At 35.3% G+C, this 25,234-nt stretch overlaps 1 protein-coding gene across 1 annotated transcript in view; it reads right to left on the bottom strand.

Moving 5' to 3' along the window:
- Positions 1–25,234, bottom strand: part of PKHD1L1 (PKHD1 like 1) — a 153,143-nt gene that overhangs the window by 108,824 nt on the left and 19,085 nt on the right. The window contains exons 6-19 of the mRNA XM_059042747.2: positions 24,734–24,827; positions 21,652–21,705; positions 21,049–21,122; positions 20,089–20,131; positions 15,921–15,991; positions 14,631–14,741; positions 12,615–12,704; positions 10,486–10,754; positions 9,090–9,181; positions 5,845–6,004; positions 5,400–5,535; positions 4,489–4,632; positions 2,181–2,338; positions 1,194–1,307 (exon numbers count right to left, since the gene is read on the bottom strand). Of these exons, the coding sequence (XP_058898730.1) occupies positions 1,194–1,307; positions 2,181–2,338; positions 4,489–4,632; positions 5,400–5,535; positions 5,845–6,004; positions 9,090–9,181; positions 10,486–10,754; positions 12,615–12,704; positions 14,631–14,741; positions 15,921–15,991; positions 20,089–20,131; positions 21,049–21,122; positions 21,652–21,705; positions 24,734–24,827 (1,610 nt within the window). The remainder of the gene's footprint in view (positions 1–1,193; positions 1,308–2,180; positions 2,339–4,488; positions 4,633–5,399; positions 5,536–5,844; positions 6,005–9,089; positions 9,182–10,485; positions 10,755–12,614; positions 12,705–14,630; positions 14,742–15,920; positions 15,992–20,088; positions 20,132–21,048; positions 21,123–21,651; positions 21,706–24,733; positions 24,828–25,234) is intronic.

Raw genomic sequence — 25,234 nt, 5'->3', positions numbered from 1 at the left:
TCACTCCTTCCACAAATGATTTTTTGTGTTCATTCCATGGCACATTTTTACTTGTTTGTTCATTTGCTTGTTTTTTGTTTGACCTTCAGGGTTCAAATAGTGAAGAACCCTATCCCTACACACAGGAGCCTACCAGTTTGGGACAAAGGAACCAAGGATTATAAAACCAAGGCTGAAAGGAGGCATCTAACTCACATAAAAGCATCAAAAAAGATGACTCGGAGAAGTAACAAATGAATTGCCTTTAAGAATAAACAGGAGTAATTTAAAAGGAAAAGGGAGCCAAGGGGCATCAGAGAGAGCATAAAATATGTGCAGAGAAGTGGGGACGTGAGAGAGTGGTGCTGGGAAACTCAAAGAGTCAAGGTAAAGTGTAGCCAAGAATGTGTGTTGTGATGATGATGATGATGGTGGGAGATGAAGTACGAAAGGAGTATAATGTAAACCACTTGTTCAATTGTCTTGGCTGCAAGTACGACATTCAGGATAGGAGAATCCAAACACATGTATATTTATTGAAACAAGTTGAAAACGTAACCCATTAAATGATTTTCCCTTTTCTTCAATAATAAATTTGTTTGCTTAAAGCATGACATGATATATATTTTTAAGGACTCATTTATTTCTGGGGTATTGATCTGAATTGAATAACTAGCCTATATATTTCTTGTTCCTATGGTATTCATTTGGAAATGGTGAATATCTGGCTTCCTCAAGTCTTCAAAATAAGAGTTAGGAAGTTAAGTATATTTTAAATTTATTGTACATCAAAGAAAAATCTTTGTATTTCATCAAGAAATAATGACTAGGCATTGTACTAACTGACCAGAAGCAAGGGAAGCAATTTACTATATAACGCTCTACTACAAATGGTATTCTCTGAAGCCAACGAGGAAAAAATATACTGCATCTAAATGAAGAAAACAAACAAAAAACCCTATAGATCTCACATTTACCCATCTTGCCTACTTTCTCTTGATTAAGAAAATTCATTTGTGTTTTTACAAATGAGTCATTTTATAATGCAGGAAGACGCTAGAACAGACCTTACCAATAAATGTATGACAAAATTATACTTGCAACTTGACTTTAAATGTTAAAGGAATTAATGCTAATTCCAAAAATGACAAAATTCCAAACATTTATATGTTTTCTTATCTGGTCCATTTCACAGTTCATTAAATATTCCATACCAGGTTAAAATCAGTTTCATAACCTCTGAAGTATTTCACAACAAATCCTTCTTCAAAATTTGCAATCTGTGGTGGACATTTAGCGCTAACCATTTCTTCCACTGCTGCCTGAAACTAAATTAACAATATGAGCTTTAGTAACTTCTTTATGAAGAGTTAGAACATTACTAATTTAACTACTAATTCTACTAATTAATTAAAAAATAATTTCATAATTCCCATGTTAGCCATAATTATGAGGTCATTTCCTAAATAATTTCAAGTTAATATGTGATAATTTCAGTATCCAATGACTGTTTCAAGACTTTTATTTTAGAATGACAATAGTTATATCCAACTGGCTGATCTTAGCTTATTTAGTTATTACATAAGGCAGACATATTGGTTTAGTAGTTTTTAAAGACAGCAATAAGGCAAACCTAAATGAATCAGCACCTAATTAAACAGATTCCAAGTGAATAGTTTCCCCAATCAATGCAAAATTAACTGGAAAAAATATATACTCCGATGCATTGTTTCTCAAAAGAAGAGATACATGTACTGTAATCTTTTACTATTATTTAAGAAATAATAATTCTGGATTATATAGGCACTGGCACACATTCATGAGGTCTATAATTTCCATACCATATTTCTCTGATAAAGCATAGATATTTAGAATTAAGAACTTGAAATAGTGCACGATCTTCAGTCATCAAACAAATATTAACTCAAACTCATTGTTGTTGAAATGCAGTAATTCACAAGCAAACATTCCTCATGAGCAGCTGCCCCATATGCAGATACCTGGATCCTGTTGGCACAGATCCAAGAACTCCCCTTTCACTCCCTCTGTCATTGTGATATTTCCTCCCTTCTCTACTCACTATGAGTTGGATCCAACCCACCATGCCAAAGAGGAGATATATTACTACTCCTTAACATGTGTTATTATAGAAGGCTGATGCTTAAGCGGCTTTCTGTTTAAAAAACTAACACAGAGCATACTTCAGCTTCTGATGACTGTGGCATAAGAGGCCTAGAAGTGATCCCATCCCAATTCAGTGTGAATGTGTCCAAACTGGGTTTTCCTTTGGTTTGTTCTGTAATAGCCAGTGTGACATTGTTCCCTTCAAATACTTCATAACTGAGCAGATCGAAGTCTCCTGCAATGAAGTACCAAACAGAATTTGAAGAAGTTAATTAATTAAATACCAATATAACCATAATAGAAACTCAGATGTAACAAAACTGGTTTTATTTAGAATTGTATTATCAAAAAAAAAAAAGGATAAATGGAGAAGATGCAGATTCTTGAATCTGAGATTTAGCCATATTAGAAACAGCAAAACAGCAGATAAAGTGCTATATATGTAAGGTTCTGTTTTTGTGGCATAAAAGGAAGTTTTGGCATTGGGATCATGAGGTAAAAATCAGTGGGCAATAAAACATTCCAAAAATTCTTTAAGTGTTGTTCCAGTACCATCATCTTAGTATAAAGGGCTAGCCTGGGAAGTTGCTATTTTCTTTAGTTACAAATGGAGTACAGAGGTGAATTCCAGGAAATAGCCCCATGCCTGTGAACCTTGTTTATACAATCTCACTGAGAGAAATAAGGCCTTGTCCTCACATGCCTCTCTTCTTTGGAAGGATGCTTTAACATTGGAATCCTACTGACTTTCTCTGTTGGGTAAAGTCCTAGAATTTGCCCAGTTATGATTTTGTTACCACATTTCTTAAGGTTTCTGTTGAAGTCTTAACATTTCTCTCTGATCTAAGAGAACAAAGATAACCGTATCTTCATTTAGATAGTATTTTGACAATCTAACCTTTGGGAAATTTTTAGAACTTCAATTCATGTTAAACAGAATTCTTTACTCTCTGCTCAACAATCAAATTAACAACTTCATAAAATGAGACATAAACATTGAAGTAACAGTTTACTTATATGAATTGGAAAATAGTGACTGTGCAAATTAAGGAAACACATATTCAGGTTCATGAGCTAAATATCCCAAATACCCAAATTGGTTTCTAAACTTGGCTTTAAGACTTGAAAATGTGACAACTTGAAATTGTAAGACTTGAGGGCTTCCATGGTGGTGCAGTGGTTAAGAATCCGCCTGCTAATGCAAGGGGACAGGGGTTCGAGCCCTGGTCTGGGAAGATCCCACATGCTGCAGAGCAACTGAGCCAATGTGCCACCTACTGAGCCTGCGCTCTGGAGCCCGCGAGCCACAACTGCTGAAGCCCGTGCACCTGGAGCCTGTGCTCTGCAACAGGAGTAGCCACCGCAATGAGAAGCCCATGCACCACAACGAAGAGTAGCCCCCACTCACAGCAACTAGAGAAAGTCCACGCGCAGCAACAGACCCAACGCAGCCAAAAATAAACAAATTAAATAAATAAGTTTTTTATAAAACTTGCAGAAGAAAAATAGGAAAAAATTAAAAGAAAAAAATTGTAAGACTTGAAAATGTAATAAGAAGTTAATAGCCATTACTTGAAAAGGATAAAGAGGTCAAATAATTTTGGAAAATGCTGTATTAAACACAGGTGCACTGCTTTTTTTGTTTTGTTTTTGTTTTTATTGTTGTTTTTGTTTGTTGCTCATTGCCGGAGTCCTTGGGGATTTTAATATTCTATAATGAGGTCTATCAACCTTCAAGGAGAAGCTGTGGTATACAGTGTTTCCCACGGGGATTTGACCAGAGAATCCTTTTTTTTTTTTTTGTGGTACGCGGGCCTCCCACTGTTGTGGTCTCTCCCGTTGCAGAGCACAGGCTCCGGACGCGCAGGCTCAGCGGCCATGGCTCACGGGCCCAGCCGCTCTGTGGCATGTGGGATCTTCCCGGACCGGGGCACGAACCCGTGTCCCCTGCATCGGCAGGCGGACTCTCAACCACTGTGCCACCAGGGAAACCCGAGAATCCTTTGATCAAACAGGATCTAGCCAGACTAGTGTCTCCTGAGAAATACTGATTCACTTAAATTTCATTTCCAGAATTAATATCTTCACTAATTTTTGCTAAATGTAAAGTAAGCTATTATACTGATAGTGTATTTGTAGTATATAGAGTGTATAACTCATGCATTGGAGTTGTACACTCCTTGAAGTACAACTAAAATTTAAATTACAATAGAAAAAAATTAACCATTTATTTCTGTTTCTCCTGAAGGTGATCAAGGCTATGAATGCATTTACTTTCCTCTGTCATTTTATGGAGCTTTTACCTTTTTCAGTGGAGTTGCACAGGATACAAACTTGTTTCCTAGAGAAAACTTTACAGAATGGCAAAATGAAATACATGCTTACCTCTAGTTGATATAAAGGTTACCATGTAAACATAGCTCTGAGGATTTTGTGTTCTTATTACTTGAACTGCATCCGGTTTTATAGACCAGAGGTCATTCAAGGCTGATTGCAGTATGAAGTCAGAAGCATCAGCAGGTAGCCAGACTTTTTGATGGTGAATTAACAAAAAATTAAAGTCAAATGATTAGGGGTTTTAATTAAAAAAAAAAAAAAAGAGTTGAAATCTCTGCACTATCACAGCCAGCACTGATGTCTCATATTTGAATTTTTTAAAGTACCTATAGTCTGTACCATCAGTTATCACTTAATGAAATTACATTCTGAAATTGATTCAAGTTCAGTAATAATGACTACTTAATTGGACGGTGATCTAAAGGATAGGGCTCATATTTTATTGTTTTAATATTCCCATAGTAATAAGCATTGTATTTGGCAAACAGCAAGCACTCATCAATATTTATTCATTGAAACAATTAACAGAAATAGCAAAATTATTTTTTCAGGGTTTTTTATAAAATACAAAAATGCAATATTTTCATTAACAGATAAATTAGTGTCTCATAGGTCTTTGAGAAACTGAAATGTCTATCTCTATAATGATGAACTTAATTCCTATTAACTTATACCTGTGAGTCACAGATACATAAATTCCTTATGTGTATTTAGATATGCATTTATCATGATCCTTATAGAAGAAAATAATAGTATATATCTGAAAGCTGTTTTTACTGATGCCATTTTCTAACCCAGTCTGAAGAGTTTTCTTCATAATATATTTTTTTGCTTCTTTCTCTAGCATACTATTAACACTATATTTTCCAGACAGTACAAGTTGACTAGAGCAAATATCTTTTTATAATTTTATCTATACATGAAGAGTAATAAAATGTCCCTTATTATTTACAACTTACCAGTTTTTTCCATGTTATAGATTAATCTATATTGGTAAAGTGAACAGAAATTAGCTTCCACACATGGGCTGGTTACCATGATCTTCTGCACTTCATTGGTTGCATTAGTTGTTTCCCAGTTTTCCAATGTTATAACCTATTTCCCAATTTTAAAAAGCATATATTTACTATATGAAAAAATACATTTTAAAAGCATCATAAGTCAGCTATTCAATGCCTCTACATTGCCCTATCTTATTGCAAATGATAAACTATTTTAATGTGTAAGTCATCAAATAACAGACCCTTTGGTTTATAATTACAGACGTTCCAAGGCACAATTCAGTAATTTTCCATGACTGTTTTCCCCCAAAACAGTATCTTACCTAGTAAAATTAATAACCAAATAGAGCTCCTATATTTGAGCATTTACTTTCTACAAAGTGGATCTATAATCATAGCAAACCTGTACTTCCTGGACAATCGTCGACTGGGATTTGATCACTTGTTCTTCATTCACTGCGTCTTCTGTCTGTTGTTCAGTATAGACATTTCTATACTGGTACAGTCCAACATCCACAAAAGCACTTAGTCTGTACTCCTGCAGCAAGATTTCAATGTAATATCTGGAAAATAGTGTAACTAAAGAATGTAACTTTTTCTCCAGAGCACTTGTCATGAATTTTTCTTTCAATGAATAAAATTTCAATATGATATAAAACACCTGCTTGTTCAATGATTTATATTGTAGTATCCCTGATTTTAACTATTAAAATATTAAGTTTCATAGCAGTTTGCTAAAAGAAAATGAATTATGTAAGATATCTGCATTAGAGATAAAGAGAACGACCAATTCATTCAGTTTTGTCAATAAATATTTATTGAAAAAGATACTATCCCCTATCTTCAAGGATCTTAAAACAAAATTACATTGTAGGTTACAACATAAACTTCCTGGCATAAAACAGAGGACACACAGAGGTTAAATAGTTTACCGTGTGTAAGAAAATGTCAGGCAGACTTAGACATACCATGTATTTTGCATCTGAGTGGTTGTATGTGTCACCGTGTAAGTTCCTTAAATATTCCACTTGGGAAACAACACACTGCTGCAGGAAACTTTTGCTGATTAGATTGATGATGGCCCTCTAATAAGCTGGATGAGATTCACACCTTAAATTTGGAATTCTTGATTCCTGAGGCCCTGTGCCCAGCATCTAAATGCCTATCCAGGATAAGGTGTTCACTAATCAGCTGTTACAGGTGAGTGAAAAGCTACTGCTTCCCTATCTAAATCTCTGTCAGTGTAACCACTGCCCCCCTCGTTGGAGAGGCCAGCTAGGAGTTCCTTTAAATTGCCTCACATCATTCAACAGATTCTCTGGTAAATGGAGAATAAGTATCCACAGTTCATGTAAGATTGTGAATGAGGGGTATTTATTACCTCCCATCTGGCAAGGATGCTGGGGCTCTGGGTCATTTCCCCCATAGAACTGATACTGGAGGATTACATCAGGCTTTTGGCTGCCCTGAGAACCTGTTTGCCAGCTCTGTCAAATCAAGATGGGCAATACTAATTAGGAAGCAGCATTCGGAGAAGAACCATTAAATTCTGTGTCCTTACTGACAGCTTAAAAATATTTTAAGGCACTTTCTATGTACTAGACACTAAACTGAGCACTTCACAGACATTATTATATTTAACATTCACAAAATCCTATAAAATATATATTATTATTCTGTTTGATCATATGAATAACAGAGACTAAAAGAACTTAAAGATTGAAAAATTATTTAAAAGTTAGTCACTGAGGTAGTATTCAAAGTAGAAAGGGGGTGACCAAAGCAATATGCACTTAGAGATAAGGCTATATTATTTGAGTAAAATGAACTGGCAAGACAAGCTACCTTTGGAAAGGTCCCAGGGACCACTGTGCAATAAACCAGCCTGCGTGGCCTCAATTTCAGAATACACAACCATCATTATAAGTGCCAGTGTAAATTTCAAGCTAGTTTGCAGAAGCACAGATACCAGGGGCAAGATGTATTACAAGTCACCTTCATGCAAGCTCTGTGCTCTTGCCAAGCAGGTAAATTGAACTCATTTTCCAAGGTCAAGGCAAAGCCTGAAGGTGTATTGACACTGAATAGCAATAGGTATTAACGAGATACTCCATTTACTCTGAATTGGCCCAGTGAACTTGGTTAAAAAAGAAAATGCTTACGTTTAGAAAGAAGTGATAGTAGAAGGAGGAGAAAAAGAATGGAAAGCTTATTATTCCTAAGACTTTAGTGAGAACACTTGGTGTGATTTCTCTCAGGTACCATTGATCCCAACCCTCTCTGTCCAGCTCCAGCACATCTTCATGGTGCTGCCAATGAGCATAATCTAATCGATATCTGGAAAGGTGACGTGGTAAATGGAAAGAAAAAAACTCCTCCCATCAAGAAGTGAAGTGCATTTCTTCACCCACTGAATCTAAGTTTGGCCATTTGCTTTGGCCAATTGGATATTAGCAAATATGACACAAGCAGAATTTTAAAAGTACCGGTGCATTAGGAATTGCCCTCTTAAGTGCTGGGACACTGTGACAAGCCTGGGCTAGCCTCCTTGAAGATGAGAGACCATGTGGAGTGATACATCCCATCCATATATCTCAGTTTCCATCAGGACAGCTGAGGCTCCTGATATGTGAATGAAGCCACCCTGGAGCATTAATCACCAACTATATAGTCAGGATCAAAGGAACTACCTAGCTAATCACAAAACTGGGTTGCTTTAAGCTACTAAATTTGGGGGAATGGTTTCTTACGCGGCAAAACCTAACAGATACAAATGGTAAATGGAAGAAAATTTCAGTGAAACTTTTCATGTTCTCCATGTAACTTAGCTATTTTGCATATATCATCTTTTACCTCCCTGTTTTCTAGGATTCCTGAATTGACTTTTCGAATGGGATTATAAGCTATTTGAATAATATCCTAATTTTCTCCCTGGAATTGACCTTTCAGGACTAAATAAGTACTCCTTAAGGGAAGGGAATTTTTTTTTTTTTCCTTCGGTACGCGGGCCTCTCACTGTTGTGGCCTCTCCCATTGTGGAGCACAGGCTCCGGACGCGCAGGCTCAGTGGCCATGGCTCGTGGGCCTAGCCGCTCCGCAGCATGTGGGATCTTCCCAGACCGGGGCACAAACCCGTGTCCCCTGCATTGGCAGGCGGACTCTCACCCAGTGCGCCACCAGGGAAGTCCAGGGAATATATTTTAATATCCTTTGTATTAAATTTCTAGTAACTGGTCCAGGGTCTGGAATAAATCAAGAGAATATTAAATATATATTAAATATGGTACAAATCCATGTGGTTTCTGTGATTTTTCTCTAGCAATAGAGAAAATAAGAGAAGAGAAATTAGATGGCTGGATTGACTGAAAGGTCCTAATAAGAAACTAAAGCAGGATTAAGTAAATTTCACAAAATTGTAATTTCTGCAACAGGAATAATTTAGTTTTCAAATTTTCCTGGTTAGCTGAATGCCAGTATGCTTGAAAATATAGAAACAAAACTTAACAAATTATAGAGAATGACCAATCATAAATTAAAGCAATAAACTAGTATCACTTTTACCAATAAAACAAATTGAAAATATTTTTATATATAAAATTATAGTTTAAAATATTACACAATAATTTAAAGAAAGTAAAAAAACCTTACTCTTTTCCTTTTTGAAGATGGATGTCATCTGATCTTTGTGTTGGGCTGGAAAAATAACTGTTGGCATTGGAAGAATGATAGGCAATCCTCACCTTATCCCCAAAAGATAGAGAGAGAGAGAGAGAGAGAGAGAGAGAGAGAGAGAGAGAGAGAGAGGAACTTATTAATAAGCCTTTTCAGCATTTATTTTTTCTATCAGTCTTAGAACTTTTATGAACAGAAAAATGTGAAAATGTTTCACATTTTTCTTCTAATATCTGTTTTTCATGATGAAATGGATTTTTAAAAATGATCAAAGCTCACTTCACCCCTTCCACCCTTAACTAACATCAACTCCACTATTCCATGAACACACACAGAACATAGCTTTTCCACAATTAGAACTGCAAATGGGAAATTTAAAGATCCATACAGGGAGGAGGTTGTTGTTGTTAAATAAAATATTCTTTTGTTCTGCCGAGAACTTTGAGGGACTTAATCCAAATGAGATCATTAAAAGGAGGTCTGAAAGATGCCAAAGATTACTAATTGGGTCTGCATACTAGAAAGAGAAGACTTTGGGCTTCCCATTAGAAATGACTATACTGTCTTTAAAGGAAACATGCTGAAAAGCTATGGTAAAATTGGAATTCATGTGTTATAGGCAGGGATTTAAACTTGTTCATCCAGTTTGGGAGACAACCTTGCCATATATATAGTGATTCATAAAATGTTCTTATGATTTGATTCATTAGTTTCACATTTGTGAAACTGTCCTAAAGAAATAACATAAAATACAGAATAATTTAATGAACACAAATGTTCAATTGATTGATTTGTGGTCATAAAAAATCAGAAGTAAGTTAAAAACTTATCAGTATGGGGAAAGGTAGTAAACTCATGCAATAGCATACTATTCAGTCATCAAAAATGGTGTTATATAAATTATTTAATAATATGTGAAAATACTAATACATGACAAAAAGGACTATAAAATTGGATGTATGATCTATTTATGTAAGAAACAAAATACAGACAAAAGGAAATAATTGACTTTAATCTCATGACCAAGTAATAGTGAAACAGATCTAGCAGGATAGTGAAATACTTGTACTCTTCTCCAAATTTCCTATGTGTGACCATAATTCTTTCATAATAAAAATAATCAATTTTAAAGGAAACGTATGTGGGTTTTTTTTTTTTGTTAGAGAAAATTTAGGTATGGTAAAGCATTTTCTTTAGGCAATGGGTTTTTCTAACAACTTTATGGTTCATACCACATGTGTTAAAATAGCCAAGAACTCACCACATAAATTCATTAATATATTCATTGGTTTTGGTGTAGAATAAATGGGATATGTATAAAGGTTTTCATATTGTTTCTATAATATCAAGTAGTATTCTGTGGCTTCCCTACCTTATCTTCAGGAAGTCCAGTCTGGCTGAAATAAATAGCATAACGGTCATCACCTTTGATGTAGAATCTATAAACATCAGAATCTGGAGCCACCAAAAATCCACTGAAGCGTGCAACAAATGTATCTTGTTCCATAGGCCAAAGATAGGAAGCTGAATCTACCCAACTGGCACCCATGTACCCTGGAGTTTTTTCATTGTATTCGAGTATCTCTTCAAGATGTACTGGACGGCTACTATTCCATACCTCAAGCTTTAGGCCTCTCCCACCTGAACATAACAAAATAAAAGAAGGCTTTCATCAGAATTTTCATGCGGTATCTCAATGTCTTTTACTTGGGTAGTGATTATAGGTATTCTATTTCTATTCACATTTTTACAGCATGTGTGTAAAGAAAACAATTACATATATCTCTACGTCTATCTGTACCCAGAGGATAGACTGCTGTTAAGACAGCCTGCAATTTATTATTTCACATATCTGTCCCTCAGATTCTACATATGTAAAATGAGTGTAATATTATGATTGGCATGGCTACTATGGGGATTAGATACCATACATATGTAAAATACCCAGTACTTAGTGAATGCTTTACAGAAGATAGTAATAATATAATAATTATGATTTTTGATATGATTGATGTTGCTTTATATAGTCAAGACTCAAAACTTCAATATTCAGACCATTTGATTACAAAATCTTCACCTTGATTATTCTAATAAAAGTTACTCAATTAATGGCTCAAAGAACAGACACTGCTGGCCTTAACATTTCTGTCAGTATTTGTTTTTCTTCTTTTTAGCATTATTTTTGCTCTAGGATTTCTCCTCCTTCTTGGACAGAATCAGAGAGAGAACATTCTCATTAAAGTGAACTTACACTTGCCAGTGTAATTTTTTCCTAATCATAATGAGCCATCCCACTTTTTATTTTTCTTCTTTAAAATACAACAACAATCAGGCTCAGGCCTTGGTTCAGCAGCTTTAGGCTTGTCTGGAGGGCCTGAATCTGGAAAATAATGGCTACTACTCTTCCTCTGAGTCTGGTGAGAGAAAAGCTTGAGCACTTCAACCTTTTATAGCAGCAGCATGCTCTGGTATATACAACTTTCTTTAAAGTAATCAATTATAAATATCAAAATTCTCCTCTTAAATTGGTCAATTTTTAAATATCATTCAAAACAAGGACATTTAAGAGGTTAATAAAATGAATTTATTTGGCTTCAAGTACCAATCAATGACACAATTATAAACTGATTTCACTGAGTGCACAGGATGAGATACAGAATCCATGCACACACATGCACAGCATCACGGTGGTCTAGTTGCAGATATCAGGGCCATCAGGTGCACTTTCACTGGTCACAGGTGAAAATCTGAAAAGAATTTTGTGTTCTGTTTCTCTCATCCCTGTGATCATGCCTAAATCATTCTAGACAAATAAGGATTTAACCTCTGACATTTATTTTTTAACCAGGAATAAAGCATTTAAAAATTTTCCATGTAGCCTGTACCAAAATTTAGTAATAATCATTTTATCTGAAATAAAGGCACCCTCATACTCTATCAATAGAGTTTTCACAGGGTATCTGAGTAATTTAGGCCAGGTTTACCTCCACTAGTGCAGCCTTGATGCAGCTATATTAATAGAAAAATTTCCTAATCCAGAAAGTATAAAGAAAAAAACTAGGAAGAAACTTATTATAATTCTCACTACAAATTCTAAAAAGTTCAAATAATTTTTGTTACTATGTTACGGGCTGAATGTTTGGGTCCCCTCAAAACTCAGATGTTGAAACCTAATGCCCAGTGTGATGGTATTAGGAGGTAGGGCCCAATGAATAAGATAAGTGCCCTTATGAAAGAGACCTCACAGAGGTCTCTTCTCCCTAGCCCTAAGAAGGTCTCATCTGTGAGAAGGCAGGTCCTCACCAGATCCGCGATTTGCCAGTGCTCTGACCTTTGACGCCTGTCCTCCAGAACTGTGAGAAATCAATGCTGTTTATAAGCTACCCAGTCTATGGTATTCTGTTATAACAGCCTAAAAGGACTAAGACACTAAAGATACCTGTCAATAATATTCCTCTTATGCAAATATAGAAATGGTCCTTCTCCCTTTTGTTGACTTACCTGGATATACAGTTCGGAGAATATCAGGTTTAGGGGGTGTCTTGCAACATATGCTATTTTCTGTAACATTCAAAATATCACAGGCTTGACCTACAGAGAAGCAAGGGCAGAACTATTACTACAGAGCTTCGGAATGCAAATCACATCAGCCTATCCTGGAGTGCTTTTTCAATTAAAGCTAAGTTGCAAAAGCAAGAGGCAAAGTTGAAGGGTCTTAATTTCCTTTACATATTCTCCATGAAAGCTTTAACATTCATCAATTGTCATACTTCCACAAGGCTACATTTTGCTGGCAAAATCTCACAAGTTTGAGTTAGAATATTTCATAATTTCTGAGAAACAAAATACAAAAATTTGAAAAAATGACGTCACTGTAAAATATTTTATCTGGGTCCAAAGCAAAGCCTTATGTTTTGTTCCTTGGAGAAAGTTTCTGAATAAATCAATGATGTTCAGAATTTGCAAAAGTAGATGATCCTGGTCCTCTTAGGTTAATGGTGGTTTTGTCCAACTTTTTCAAATGAAAACAAAAGGAATAATAACTTGTAAGTGGTATTTTCACAGACAGATGGAAACCAAAACAGATAAGATTCTAAATAAGAGTTGTTATACATAAGCACAATTACACTTCAGTAAGAGTGTACGTTTTAGACCCCCATGTACTCCTCACAGTGCCTCATGTAAGGTCAGCCCTCATGAACTATTTACTGAAATGGAAATAACCCATGAACAGTGAAGCAAGGGAAATGGAGGAAAGTATCTTTGCCACCTTTTGTTTGGTGGCCTGGAAAATGTATACTTCAACACAACCTTTCACTATTTTGAATGCTCTGTGAATGCAGGATCATTGAACTAGAAAACAGTACATGTTAACAGTATATTAAACTAACAACCCATTTTGTTTGGAGCAAAGGAAAGATACAAAAACCAATCATTATTTTCAAGAAATTATTGAGGATTCAAAAGCTCAAATCTGGCTATAACATTAATGGCAATGAAATATAAAAAAATTTAACATGTTATCTTTGCATATCAGCGGTATCATAATATCAGACTGTAAAACATATTATGTATATTTAAAATATTTTATGTCCATGCTTCTAATATTTAAAATATAGTATCTGATCAGAATAACATATTATATGAAAGTTTAAAATCTTTTGGCCTATGCAGGTGGCCAGAGAGGATTCATGGGGATAGGAAACACATTATATGAATGTTACACAAGGTTGCTTTCTATGAATTTCTTTTCTTGAAATCACATTTTGGCTGGCTCATTAGCAGATTCCTTAAAAGTAGAAAGTATCTAAGCAGCGGGCTCTATCAGAAAAATTACGTGCCAGGTGCATGGGCAGATATCCTGTCCCCTGCACATCAAGGTAGGTAAGGTCATTATAACTGACCTTATACATTCATCCCCAACTTCCTATTTGAGCTGCCTAGCACCCAACCTCTGAACAGATCTGGACCAGACATATAAAAGTGATGCATAACCAGAGAATCAAGCCTGATGTGCAGCTGTGAACATATAACACATTAATTGATGCTCTTTCTAAGGCCAATATCATCTGTAATTACTGATGTCCAGATAAGGCACCGTATACAACAAAGGGATGAGGAGAGAGTATCCCTAAAATACCACTTTAAATTTTCCCATAATTACCTAACCCATTAAGAAATAATAACAGTTCAAGAAGGTAATTTAAGAGTCTATTAAATAGAGGGTACGTGTGTCGCTCAGTGTGGTGAGGAATTTGTTGATGACAGACATGATGCTGCCATGCAGTGCCCTTCGGTGCTGACCTCAAAGCCCAAAACCTGGTCGTATAAGGGTGCAAGGAGTGGTCCTCACTGGAGAATTGCAGTGGGAAAAGCATCAAGCCCCAGAACCAAATGCCCACCTGAAAATACACAGCTTTTAAATTAAGCATTAATTAAGAAAAGACTGTTATTCTTCTTAGAAATTATTAAAGAAAAGGAAGGAGTCGTTCTTTTATTAAAAATCATGAAAAATACCTCCAACGAAAACTCTGACTGGGAAATCTGTCTGATCAAAGTACTGTCCACTTATTGTTAGCATGGTGCCTCCTTGAATGCTTCCTTGTGAAGGTGAAATCGTAGTGACCTCTGGGAAGGGGAGGGGAAGGACAAGAAATACAATGTCATGAATACTGCATGTAAACACAAATGTTTGGTTTTTACCAATTTTCCAAATTACCTAGCCATAGTACATAACACAGTGAAGGCATTGGATTACCAAATGAAAGTATCAGGTGTTTCATTATTTTGTCTCTGATACAATCCTGCAAAGAGGACTATAAACATGGCTTTCACGGAGACCTACATCTTCTGGGGACCAGGAGTTAGTGGTAACTAGTACTAAAGAGACACTGGTTAACAGAAGGATCCATAGAACAAGGAAAACCTGGGCTGAGCATAGATGTTTGGTTCCAAAAGAAAACAGGAAGGCATAGAGAACAGCCTCTTGTCTGTGCTCTTGAAGAATGAATGTTCCTTATATTTATGGGCCAACATCTTATATTTATATTTTTTTCATATACTAATATATTAACTATGATTGGAATTCTTGTGGCTTTATATATAAAAGTCTTAGTTGTATTGGTAAAAGAGCCCAGCACATGACATATGGTAGATTCTTATTAAAATATATCCTTATTAGTTCAATCTATCAAAGTTCTATGTATTTTTACATAGGAGTTTCACATTAAATAAGTTTCTAGACAAAGCCAGGATAGATCATACTTGATTGATTCCAAAACATACATGTTTTTCACATTTGAACATCTTTGAAATCTGAATCATCCCAGACCTGGAAGGTAGTACAATTCTTCCAGAAGGATTTGTGTTTGCTTCTGACACTCTCTTAGGGGCACTACCAACCTGAGATCTCTTTAAATTAAAATAAATTATGATCTGCTTGAGGATCCTTTTGGACCATACTGAGAGCATAAATCTCAGAGAGTGCTGGTTTGTGGTTTAAATTGACAGCAGAAATTTTTTTTTTTCCTCCCTTGATCAACAGCCCAAGTTGAGATACACAAGTTTCCCTTCTGTCTCTTTTAGTGTGATGCGTGTACTTCTCAATCAACCTTACACCAGAAATGTAGTTTTCGGGATCGTAGCTTAATGTCAGGACTTCCTATTTCACTCCTCATCTTAGGGTATGTTTCCTTTCTTAGAATTACATAACGTAATATAGTACAATTTACAGTCACTGTTGTATTTGATTTGATGAAATAAATCTCTTCTCCCGCCCCCCACCCCACACGCAGAAAGGTCACATACCTGCATATGTTTGAAACATTGAAATTTTATTGAGAGAAGAAACAAAATATGCCATTTTTTGTGGTAAACTCCTGTTTAAAAAAAGTAAAAATTCTTGCTTTAAAAATGACCTTTATTTTAGGAAACTATTTCTTTTTTTTTTTTACTTTAGTGATAGAAATCATATCATAACTTACAAAGGAGCAGGAAAGAACTTTTCAGGAGGATAAAAATGTTCTACATCCTGATTTAGTTATTGATTACACAAATATACAAATACATGAAGATACATTTGTCAGAACTCACTGAACTGCACACTTAAAATACGTACATTTTATTATATGCAAATTATACTTCAATAAAGTAAGAATATATATGAACATAAAAAATAAACAGACAGGAGGATTGCCCTTCATAAAAGCTGGGCTCTACTGATGACCACCCCTGGGTGCTCTATGCTCTTATAACTCATTTACTGTCAGAATCACTAACATTATTGAACACTTATCAGGTATGCTAAGATTTTTAAGCTTTTAAGCTAAGATTTTTTAAGCTTTTAATTTATTATGCTATTAAATTTTAAATTTTATATCCCATGAGGTAGGTAAAACTCAGAGAATTTTTATCTTAGTCAAGATCACAAAGATAGTAAGTAGCAGAAATAGAATTTGAACCCAGGCAGTTTGAGTCCAGAGCCCTGGGCACTACACAGTTCTCCTGTCTTGCCACTAACTTACATGAGAATACAAATGGATGAGAGCAAGTTCACAAGAGTCCACCAGAGTTAAGTCACCCTTAATAAACACAGAACTTATTCATATTTTTGACAGATACATACTTGCACTTCCATAGTCTAGAGGGTTAGAAAAGGAAGAAATCTGATCCTAAAATTTTAAATTCATAATTAGAAAAGTTAAGAAATTCTAATATTAAGACCCTAAACCCATTCATCATAATTATAACACAATGAACTGGAATCTAAAAGGATAATGCAAATCTTGTGGTGGAGACCAAGAGTTAACTCCCTATAAGTCTAACACAGGAATTATAATGTTCATTTGCAAAGCTAAAGAGTCCCTGAAAATATCTTATGCTAAATTAGTTACTTAAGAAGTTCATACTAGATTTTATATTTTTATGTTATAAGCTTTTCAGTTGATTTCTCAAAGATCCGAAATGATACCAGTTCCAACAATGTTGTCTGTGGTCAGATCCTGCATCTGAAAAATTAACTCTGCTTTTTAAGTTGGTGGGAAAATTGCCTCCTGAAATAAAATTTGAATGTAATTTATTTGGTATGACACTGAGGTGATTTTCACTAATTCATGGATAATGACTAGGTATTTCTCAATTAAGCGAGCCTCATCTAAACCTTATCAGTTTGGAACAGCTGTTGTTTGAACTTGGGGTAATAGAAGAGAGAAGGTTGGTTATTAAAAGAAATATAGAATGCACACAACATTGTAAATCAACTAAACTTCAGAAGAAAAAAGAAATACAGAATGGGTGCCACAACAGTGTCTAATTGGTTCATCTGATATTCAGGAATGCTCCTAAAATTTGTAAAATATGGATTTTATAACTTATAAAATGACAACTTTAAAAAAATGCCATGTAATCTTAAATCTAGGCTCTTAAGTAGTAAATGTCATATTTTGAACAGTTAAATTCAAAAGATTGTTTTATATAGAAACAATTTCTTAAATTCTGAGACACTAATACAAAAGGAAATCCATTGGCTTAAAAAAGAAAAACATCATTATAAGTCAAGATCACAGAATTAACAATTTTATGCAATATTTTTGCCTATATATGTGCAAAATATCTGACTTTAAAATTGAAAATTGGGGGCATGTTAATGCCATATTGACTTACATATACTTATTAATCACATTCAAGCTTGATCACTCAAATGTTCTATTTTTGGGTAATTATTTCTCTGAGAGACATATGATGGATTTGGTAATTAGTACTTTTCATACAGACTCAGGACTAAGAATTCATTTTTCTCACCTTAGGAAGAATGACACTGAGAGCATAAAAGAACCATATATAGTTCATGAAATAATTTAAAACTGAGTATTGTTGCTTCTGACATATTTTTCTAGTATTTTCAATAAAATCCTATTCTCTTATCTTATCAAATTATACGTAAGTAGGCCATGTCCTTGCAGCAAATCACAGTTAAGTCATGGGACTGTGTCATCTGCCCCATGTAAATCATAAAGGTAAATCTTAGCACCGTTTACATATCATCCACTCTGGCTTATCTTGAATTATAACATTCTTCATGGTTTTAGTGCAGTATATATTATTCTATAATGAAGTGTCCAGTGGGACTTCTCTGGTGGTTCAGTGGTTAGGACTTGGTGCTTACACTGCCAGGGCCTGGACTCGATCCTTGGTCGGGGAACTAAGATCCTGCAAGCTGCGTGGCACAGCCCAAAAAACTAATAATAAAAATTTTTTTAAAAAAGAAAACACATCCCTGTGCTTTGGGGACCCACAATTTAAAAAAAAAAGTGTCCAGCCCAGGTTTATAACTTGGTAATAAACATATTGCCTCTAGGTGTCTAGAACTAGCTCATGTCTAAATACAGTGATAATGGATTTGGTTTCACCAACTCAACTGCATTTCCACACATGCAGGGACCAAATCTCACCCTTCTCTTGCAGTCTGTAAGCAATGAACAGGAATAACATCTACTCTGATTACAATATTGCCACACTTTCTAAACTTCTAAGCACTGAGTCTCTCTTCAGAGACAAAAAAGAAATCAATAGACCTATTTTTTTTTTTTTTTTTTGTGATATGCGGGCCTCTCACTGTTGTGGCCTCTCCCGTTGCGGAGCACAGGCTCTGGACGCGCAGGCTCAGCGGCCATGGCTCACGGGCCCAGCCGCTCCGCGGCATGTGGGATCCTCCCGGACCAGGGCACGAACCCGTGTCCCCTGCATCGGCAGGCGGATTCTTAACCACTGCGCCACCAGGGAAGCCCAGACCTATTTTATCATTGGTCTACTACTGATATATTAGGACTGGATGGCTAAATCTTGTGACTTATTTGGATTTCTATCAACCAGCTCATCTTCCCAGTGGGAGACGCTATGACATTTTGGGAAGAACAATTCATTTAGGTTTGGCACATCATGGTCCCACCCATAAAAGGCCATTAGCATGCTATAGCTAGTGGGACAGCCAACAAATGCCACCCCCCAACATTTGCAAACACTCCAGGAGTGGGGTGATCCCACCATGTGAGAGAATCCTGAGTCAGGATGTTAAATACTGATGAGATGTGGTTCTGTGACTGAAACCCTCCATCAGTCATGGCAGAGCACTGGAATAAAAGGCTTAGACCCTGGAGTTAGACTGCATGGGTTCACACTCTAGCTCTGTTTCCTACCCGCTGAATATCCTTGGGCAAATTATTTAATGTTCCTAAGCCTCATTTTCCCAGTGTGCAATATGGGGTGGATGATAACATTCAATTTATAGGTTCTTTGGGAGTATTAAACTAGATAATATATGTAAAGAGCTTAACACCATGCCTGCTACTAAATGTTCATTATTATTATCTATAATATGACATTTGCAACATGTGTTGAGACTTGCATATTCTGATATTTCTGTAAGCGTGTGATGGTCTTTCTGACTGAAATTAAGATGTAGGATATCTGGAAATAAGTTCTAGTTTTACTAAAAATCATAAATATAAGTTATTAACATTGGTGTTAAAATGAACAATTAAAAGCTATAACTACCATCTTTCACAACTCTATTTGTCCTGATACTTTAAGAGAAAATCATTATCAGGAAATATTAACCATGAGGTTTTATTTATTCTTACATTAGTTAAAATCAAAATTTAATTACTTAGCTATCAAAACAATTTTAATTAAATAAGAAGGACTACAAAACATAAAATAACACTTTATAATATCACAATCAAAGATTTTTTTATTTATTGTTTTAGGTAATGCTAGATTTCCCAACAATTGGAAGGCCATGTCTGAGGCACAAATTATGAGTGAACAGGAGTTACAGATCCCTTAAATGTTAATTTGGGGGAAGAAAGTGATTAATTTTTTAATCTAGGGATCTATATAGCACGAAGTAAATGTACACTTTTATATTATTTACCCTGTTGAATTAATTATGAAAATTATTATTTACAAAATGACTTACCTTCCATAATCACTATCCAAGATGAAGCTGACATTGTGATGACCTGGAATTAATTAATATATGCAATCAATTAAATTCTCAATCACAGGAGAATAATAACTATGTATTATAAAGCTGATTTAAAACAAAGAAAACAAATATAAAATTAACACTGTAATTATGCAACTGTCTGCTAATCCTCAAAGAAATGAAAACTGAAAGATCTTAAAGTACCTAGTACTTGAAGATATACAAAATAATATGTCTCAAGGCTATAACCAGGAAAATCTGACAAAATATAATAATGAATGAAGGAGAAGAAAAGAATATATATGTAACCATATTGCCCTCACTTTTCTTTCATTCATTTAGCAGCTATTTAATTGGGTCAGACACTCAGCTACGGGTTGAGAGACGCAGGGTGAGCACACAGTTTGCTTTTCTCAAAGAGCACACTGCCAAGTGGAGGATACAGTCAGTCAAAAGCAATGACACAGAGAACTAAAAACTGTGATAAAGCTATCAAGGAGAAGGAGAACGAACTTTGAGAATGTAAGGCTGGGGATGAGGCTTTTTTGAAGACATGACATTTTATCTGAAACTCTCACGATGGGAAGTTTGCAAAGGTCCTGAGACAGAAGGAATAAAGCTCATTCAATAACTAAAAGGTTTATGAGTCTGAAGTACATAGAGCAAGGAGAAAAAAACAGAGTAAGAGTAAAGCTACACGTAAATTAGTAATGGAATCATCTGGATGACAGAAGAAAAGAAAAAAGAAACTTGAAGAAGCTTACTTCGGTGTCAACCTTAGAAAAAGGTAATTTATACATGCTTACATGACAATGAAAAGAAGCCAAGGTAAAGAGGAAATGCTAATTTTAAAACAAAGGGATGAGGCCACAGGAGAGGTCTAAGAGAATACAAAACAAGGAAATAGTCAGGCATTTCTGAGAACAATGAAGAATGACGACTGACACTTACCAATGTAAGTTCCAGTCGTCTTACAAATCATAGAACCCATGTCTCCATTTGGGTGATCTAGTTTTAGACCGTACCTAATAAAAAATATATGTTAATTTCAAAGTTTATATTGACACTAAAGTTTTAAAATGTTTTGTTTCCCTTAAAAACATCTTATGAATTTCAGAATCTGTATCAGGATAGAAACTGTTGCTACAACAAAAACTTTTGTAAAATGAAAATACTTCCCAGTCTTGGTTGAAGTTATTTGAATAAAACTTCATTTGAAAATTAAATATTTTGTAATTAATTTGGTTATCTCCATTGATATTCCTTTTAAAGAATTTGAAACATTACCAAGTGAAACACTTATTTGAAAAAGGTATTGCTCAAAACATCTTTCTCAAAATAATCTAAAAGCAGTTCATATCATACTATACTGGAGATAGTAGATATCAGGTTACATCTAACAATATAAATGATTGATAATTTACTATAAAAATATTATAATCTATACTGTTATAAAGCATTCAGCTATGCAATATTGTTAGAAATTACTATTTATATCTTGTATGTTTGTATCTACTATTTATTTTTCTAAAGAAAATTATTTGAATTACTTACAAATTATCAGATTGTGGTATGAGAAGTTCACAGGGCATTCCTCCAATATAAACTCTGTATAAATATTTTATTGGAAATGATCAAGTTGTGTTTAATACATCATTTCAAAATGCTCTCCTCCCACCAAGTTTACTGCTACCTTATATTTTTTTCCCAATCACTTATTATTATCCATCATTCATTCACTCAACAAACATCTATTGACCACTTATTATGTTACAGTTTTTGCTCTAGGTACTGGAACACATTAGTGAACAGAACAAAGATCCCTGCCCTTATAGGACTGACATTCTAACTTGGGGAGAATGACAATAAACATGATATAACATATTTGGTGTGTTAGAAAGTGATAAATACTATGGGAATAAAAAATGTAGATAATGGGGACTCTTCCACCTGAAGTTCAATTAATTCAAATACAAAATATAATTTTCTAGTTAAGTTTCATACTATAAGAATTAAACAAGGCCCACAGCAGAGGTCCCACAAAGTAATTGGATGAAGAGGATGTCTAAAAGCATCAGCGTCAATAAAATGGGAACAAGAAGCTGAGAAGGATTAGAAGCTGAGAGGAAAATCTGCCTTCACATTTCCCCAGCTGACTAGGTCGACCCATTGCTTTAAGGCTGATAGAACCCAAGGAGATCTGAGGCTTGCAGGTAACTGACTGCTATCACATTCTTTGCACCATCAGAACAAACCCCAGCTTCTGGGACAGCAAATCCCATACTCAAAATAAGGCCAGATACAAACCTTGACTATAAAAAATAGAGACTTCTATTTGCAGAGAACTTTGAACTTTTTAATATACACACAAATTTTTTCATTTGATCATTACATTAGGTTGTAAAGAAGTAAGCTGAATTACTGTAACAATTTTAGAGATTTATGAATTCATATTCCCTTTCTAACTTCTTGCCTCACTGCAACTAAATAATAAATTTAGCAGCAAACATTTACAGGCACTTACCACATTTAGTCCTTGCAACTACCTTATGGGTTAGTAACTATTACTCTTCCATTTCACAGATGAAGAGACTGAGGCAGGGAGGTTAAGTAGTTTGCCCAAGCCTGCAGCCAGTAAGGGACAGAGCAGGAATTCAAACCCAGACAGTCCTGCTCCAATGTGTGTTCTTAACCGCACCCTGTAATTCCCAAAGGTCTGGGTTTGCCTTTCTATGGTAATACTAACCTATTTGGCCTTAAATACATACATTTAACTTTTTTTCTCATCTGATCTTTTAGACCAAAAGTGCCTTAGTAGGCACTAGGTCCTTCAGTCATTTGCATGTCCTCTACCTGGTCTGAATTTGGAGATTTGGCCAAATTGACAAGACTTGTGAGAAGCAAAAGCAGCTTGAGCGCTTGGGTCTGCTGACATCCTGGCCCAGGACTCGGCCCATTGTTTCCTGGTAACAGAATTCAGGCACAATGAAATGCCTTGAGGGCCCCAGTGTCACAATGAATGTGGTAGAAATGAGATAAATGCAGCTCTAAAACCTTTGTCCCTCCTATTAATAGGTGTGTGAATATTTTTCTATTTATGTATAGTATCTCAGGGTTACCAGAGTATAGGGGCTTGGTAGCCTGCCCTCTGAGGTCTCTTCTGACTGTGATTCTGTGATTTCATGAAATAATTTTTATCCATTCCTTTGTATTAAACAGAAGTAAATTTCAACTACAGTGGAGAAAGAAAAGGAATCACTTTGAAAGTTAAACTTTCTATTTTCTGCCATCATTAGGGAAAGGATGACTTAGAACCCAAATTAAGAATTGGAATATAAGACATTCATAACACTAGGGGGTGTGGGGAAGAGATGGACTGGGAGTTTGGGGTTAGTAGATACAAACTACTACATATAGAATGGATGAACAACAAGGTCCTACTGTGTAACAGGGAACTATATTCAATGTCCTGGGATAAACCATAATGAAAAGAATATAAAAAAAGAATGTATATATATGTGTAACTGAGTCACTTTGCTGTATAGCAGAAATTAACGCATTGTAAATCAACTATACTTCAATTTTTAAAAAAGACATTCATAACACTCAAGTATATGGAAATAGAAAAAAATCTTTATACTAAACTGTCAATATAAAATGTTAAATATGTGTTTCTCTATTTTAGTAGTTCTTTTATTATAAGATCAACATGAATATTTCTAGAATATTATAGATTCACACAAATGTGATTTAACTGAGAGTTCTACCCCACAGAATGCCAGATAAATTATCTTTATTTCATTTAGTAAAAACTTTCAAATTGCATGTTTTACAAAATTATACATGCATATGTACGTGTATGTGTGCTGTCTGAGTTATTCTTTATCCATTTATTCATTTCACATATGTATTCAGTAAGCATGAAGCATCTTGAAAGCTATGATACTGATTCTGTAGGAAATGAACAGGACTTTCAGTCTTTCAAGGCAGGACTGAGATAACCCCACCTATGCTAGAGGAAGATTAACTCTAGTGACAGTGCTAGTTTCCTACCCAAAAGGTGGAAACTAATATTTTTTGATGTTAGGTAACCAGCCAATGTTACCATCTGGTCCACAGTTAGTATATGGAGGAACCAGGATTCAAATCCTAGCCTGTTAATAAATTATTGACAGTTTTTAGTTTCACACTGTCCCATACATGACATGTAGTAGAAAAAGTGCCAAACTGCCTGTTAGGAGACTTGTGTTCTCCTCCTGACCTTGACTAAGTGATGGACTTGCAGGCTTCAGAGGATTTTGTTTAATATGTACAAAATGAGGCAGTTAGATTAAGTAACAAAATTCTCCAGTGATGAAGTTCTGTGACTTTAGCTTAATTACTATTGGACTTGCTTCCACGTACCTTCTATAAATAAAATCCATCATAGAAAAATAAGCAATAAAGGTATACTGGCCATTGCTTCTATGTCAATGAATCATGGCAACAGTCTATTTTTCTTCCTCTAATATGGCTGAAAACCACTAGTTAATCCCATCACATCGTAGTGGTTTTTAATATCATTGGACCCATTATTCATGGGATATCATATCTCATTTATGAATTATAAGAATATGTTTCCACATCAAAAACTTACCTTAAAATCCTAACATTTTTCCCATTTGAGCTTAGTGCTATATTACTTCCATAGACATCAGTGAAGATTCTGCCTTGGATTGTTATTAGTGTACCTAAAAACGAAACAAAGAAAAAGCTCTGTGTAAGATTATCTATCCATATACCCATACACTTAATATTAAAACTTTAGAGGTTTTCCCAATAAAACAAGCATCCAGACTCTTACATCTAGTGTTCACTACTATTGTTTAGCATTGTTCTGAAAATTCTAATACGGGGCTTCCCTGGTGGCGCAGTGGTTGAGAGTCCGCCTGCCGATGCAGGGGACACGGGTTCGTGCCCCGGTCCGGGAAGATCCCACATGCCACGGAGCGGCTGGGCCCGTGAGCCATGGCCGCTGAGCCTGCGCGTCCGGAGCCTGTGCTCCGCAACGGGAGAGGCCACGACAGTGAGAAGCCCGCATACCGAAAAAAAAAAAAAATTTCTAATACAATAAACCATGAACAAATAATTATAGTAT

This window comes from Kogia breviceps, chromosome 17, assembly GCF_026419965.1.
Source record: "Kogia breviceps isolate mKogBre1 chromosome 17, mKogBre1 haplotype 1, whole genome shotgun sequence".
Taxonomy (NCBI): domain Eukaryota; kingdom Metazoa; phylum Chordata; class Mammalia; order Artiodactyla; family Physeteridae; genus Kogia; species Kogia breviceps.
Note: the sequence above shows the minus strand (reverse complement) of the source record. Positions and strands in the feature narration are given on the sequence as shown.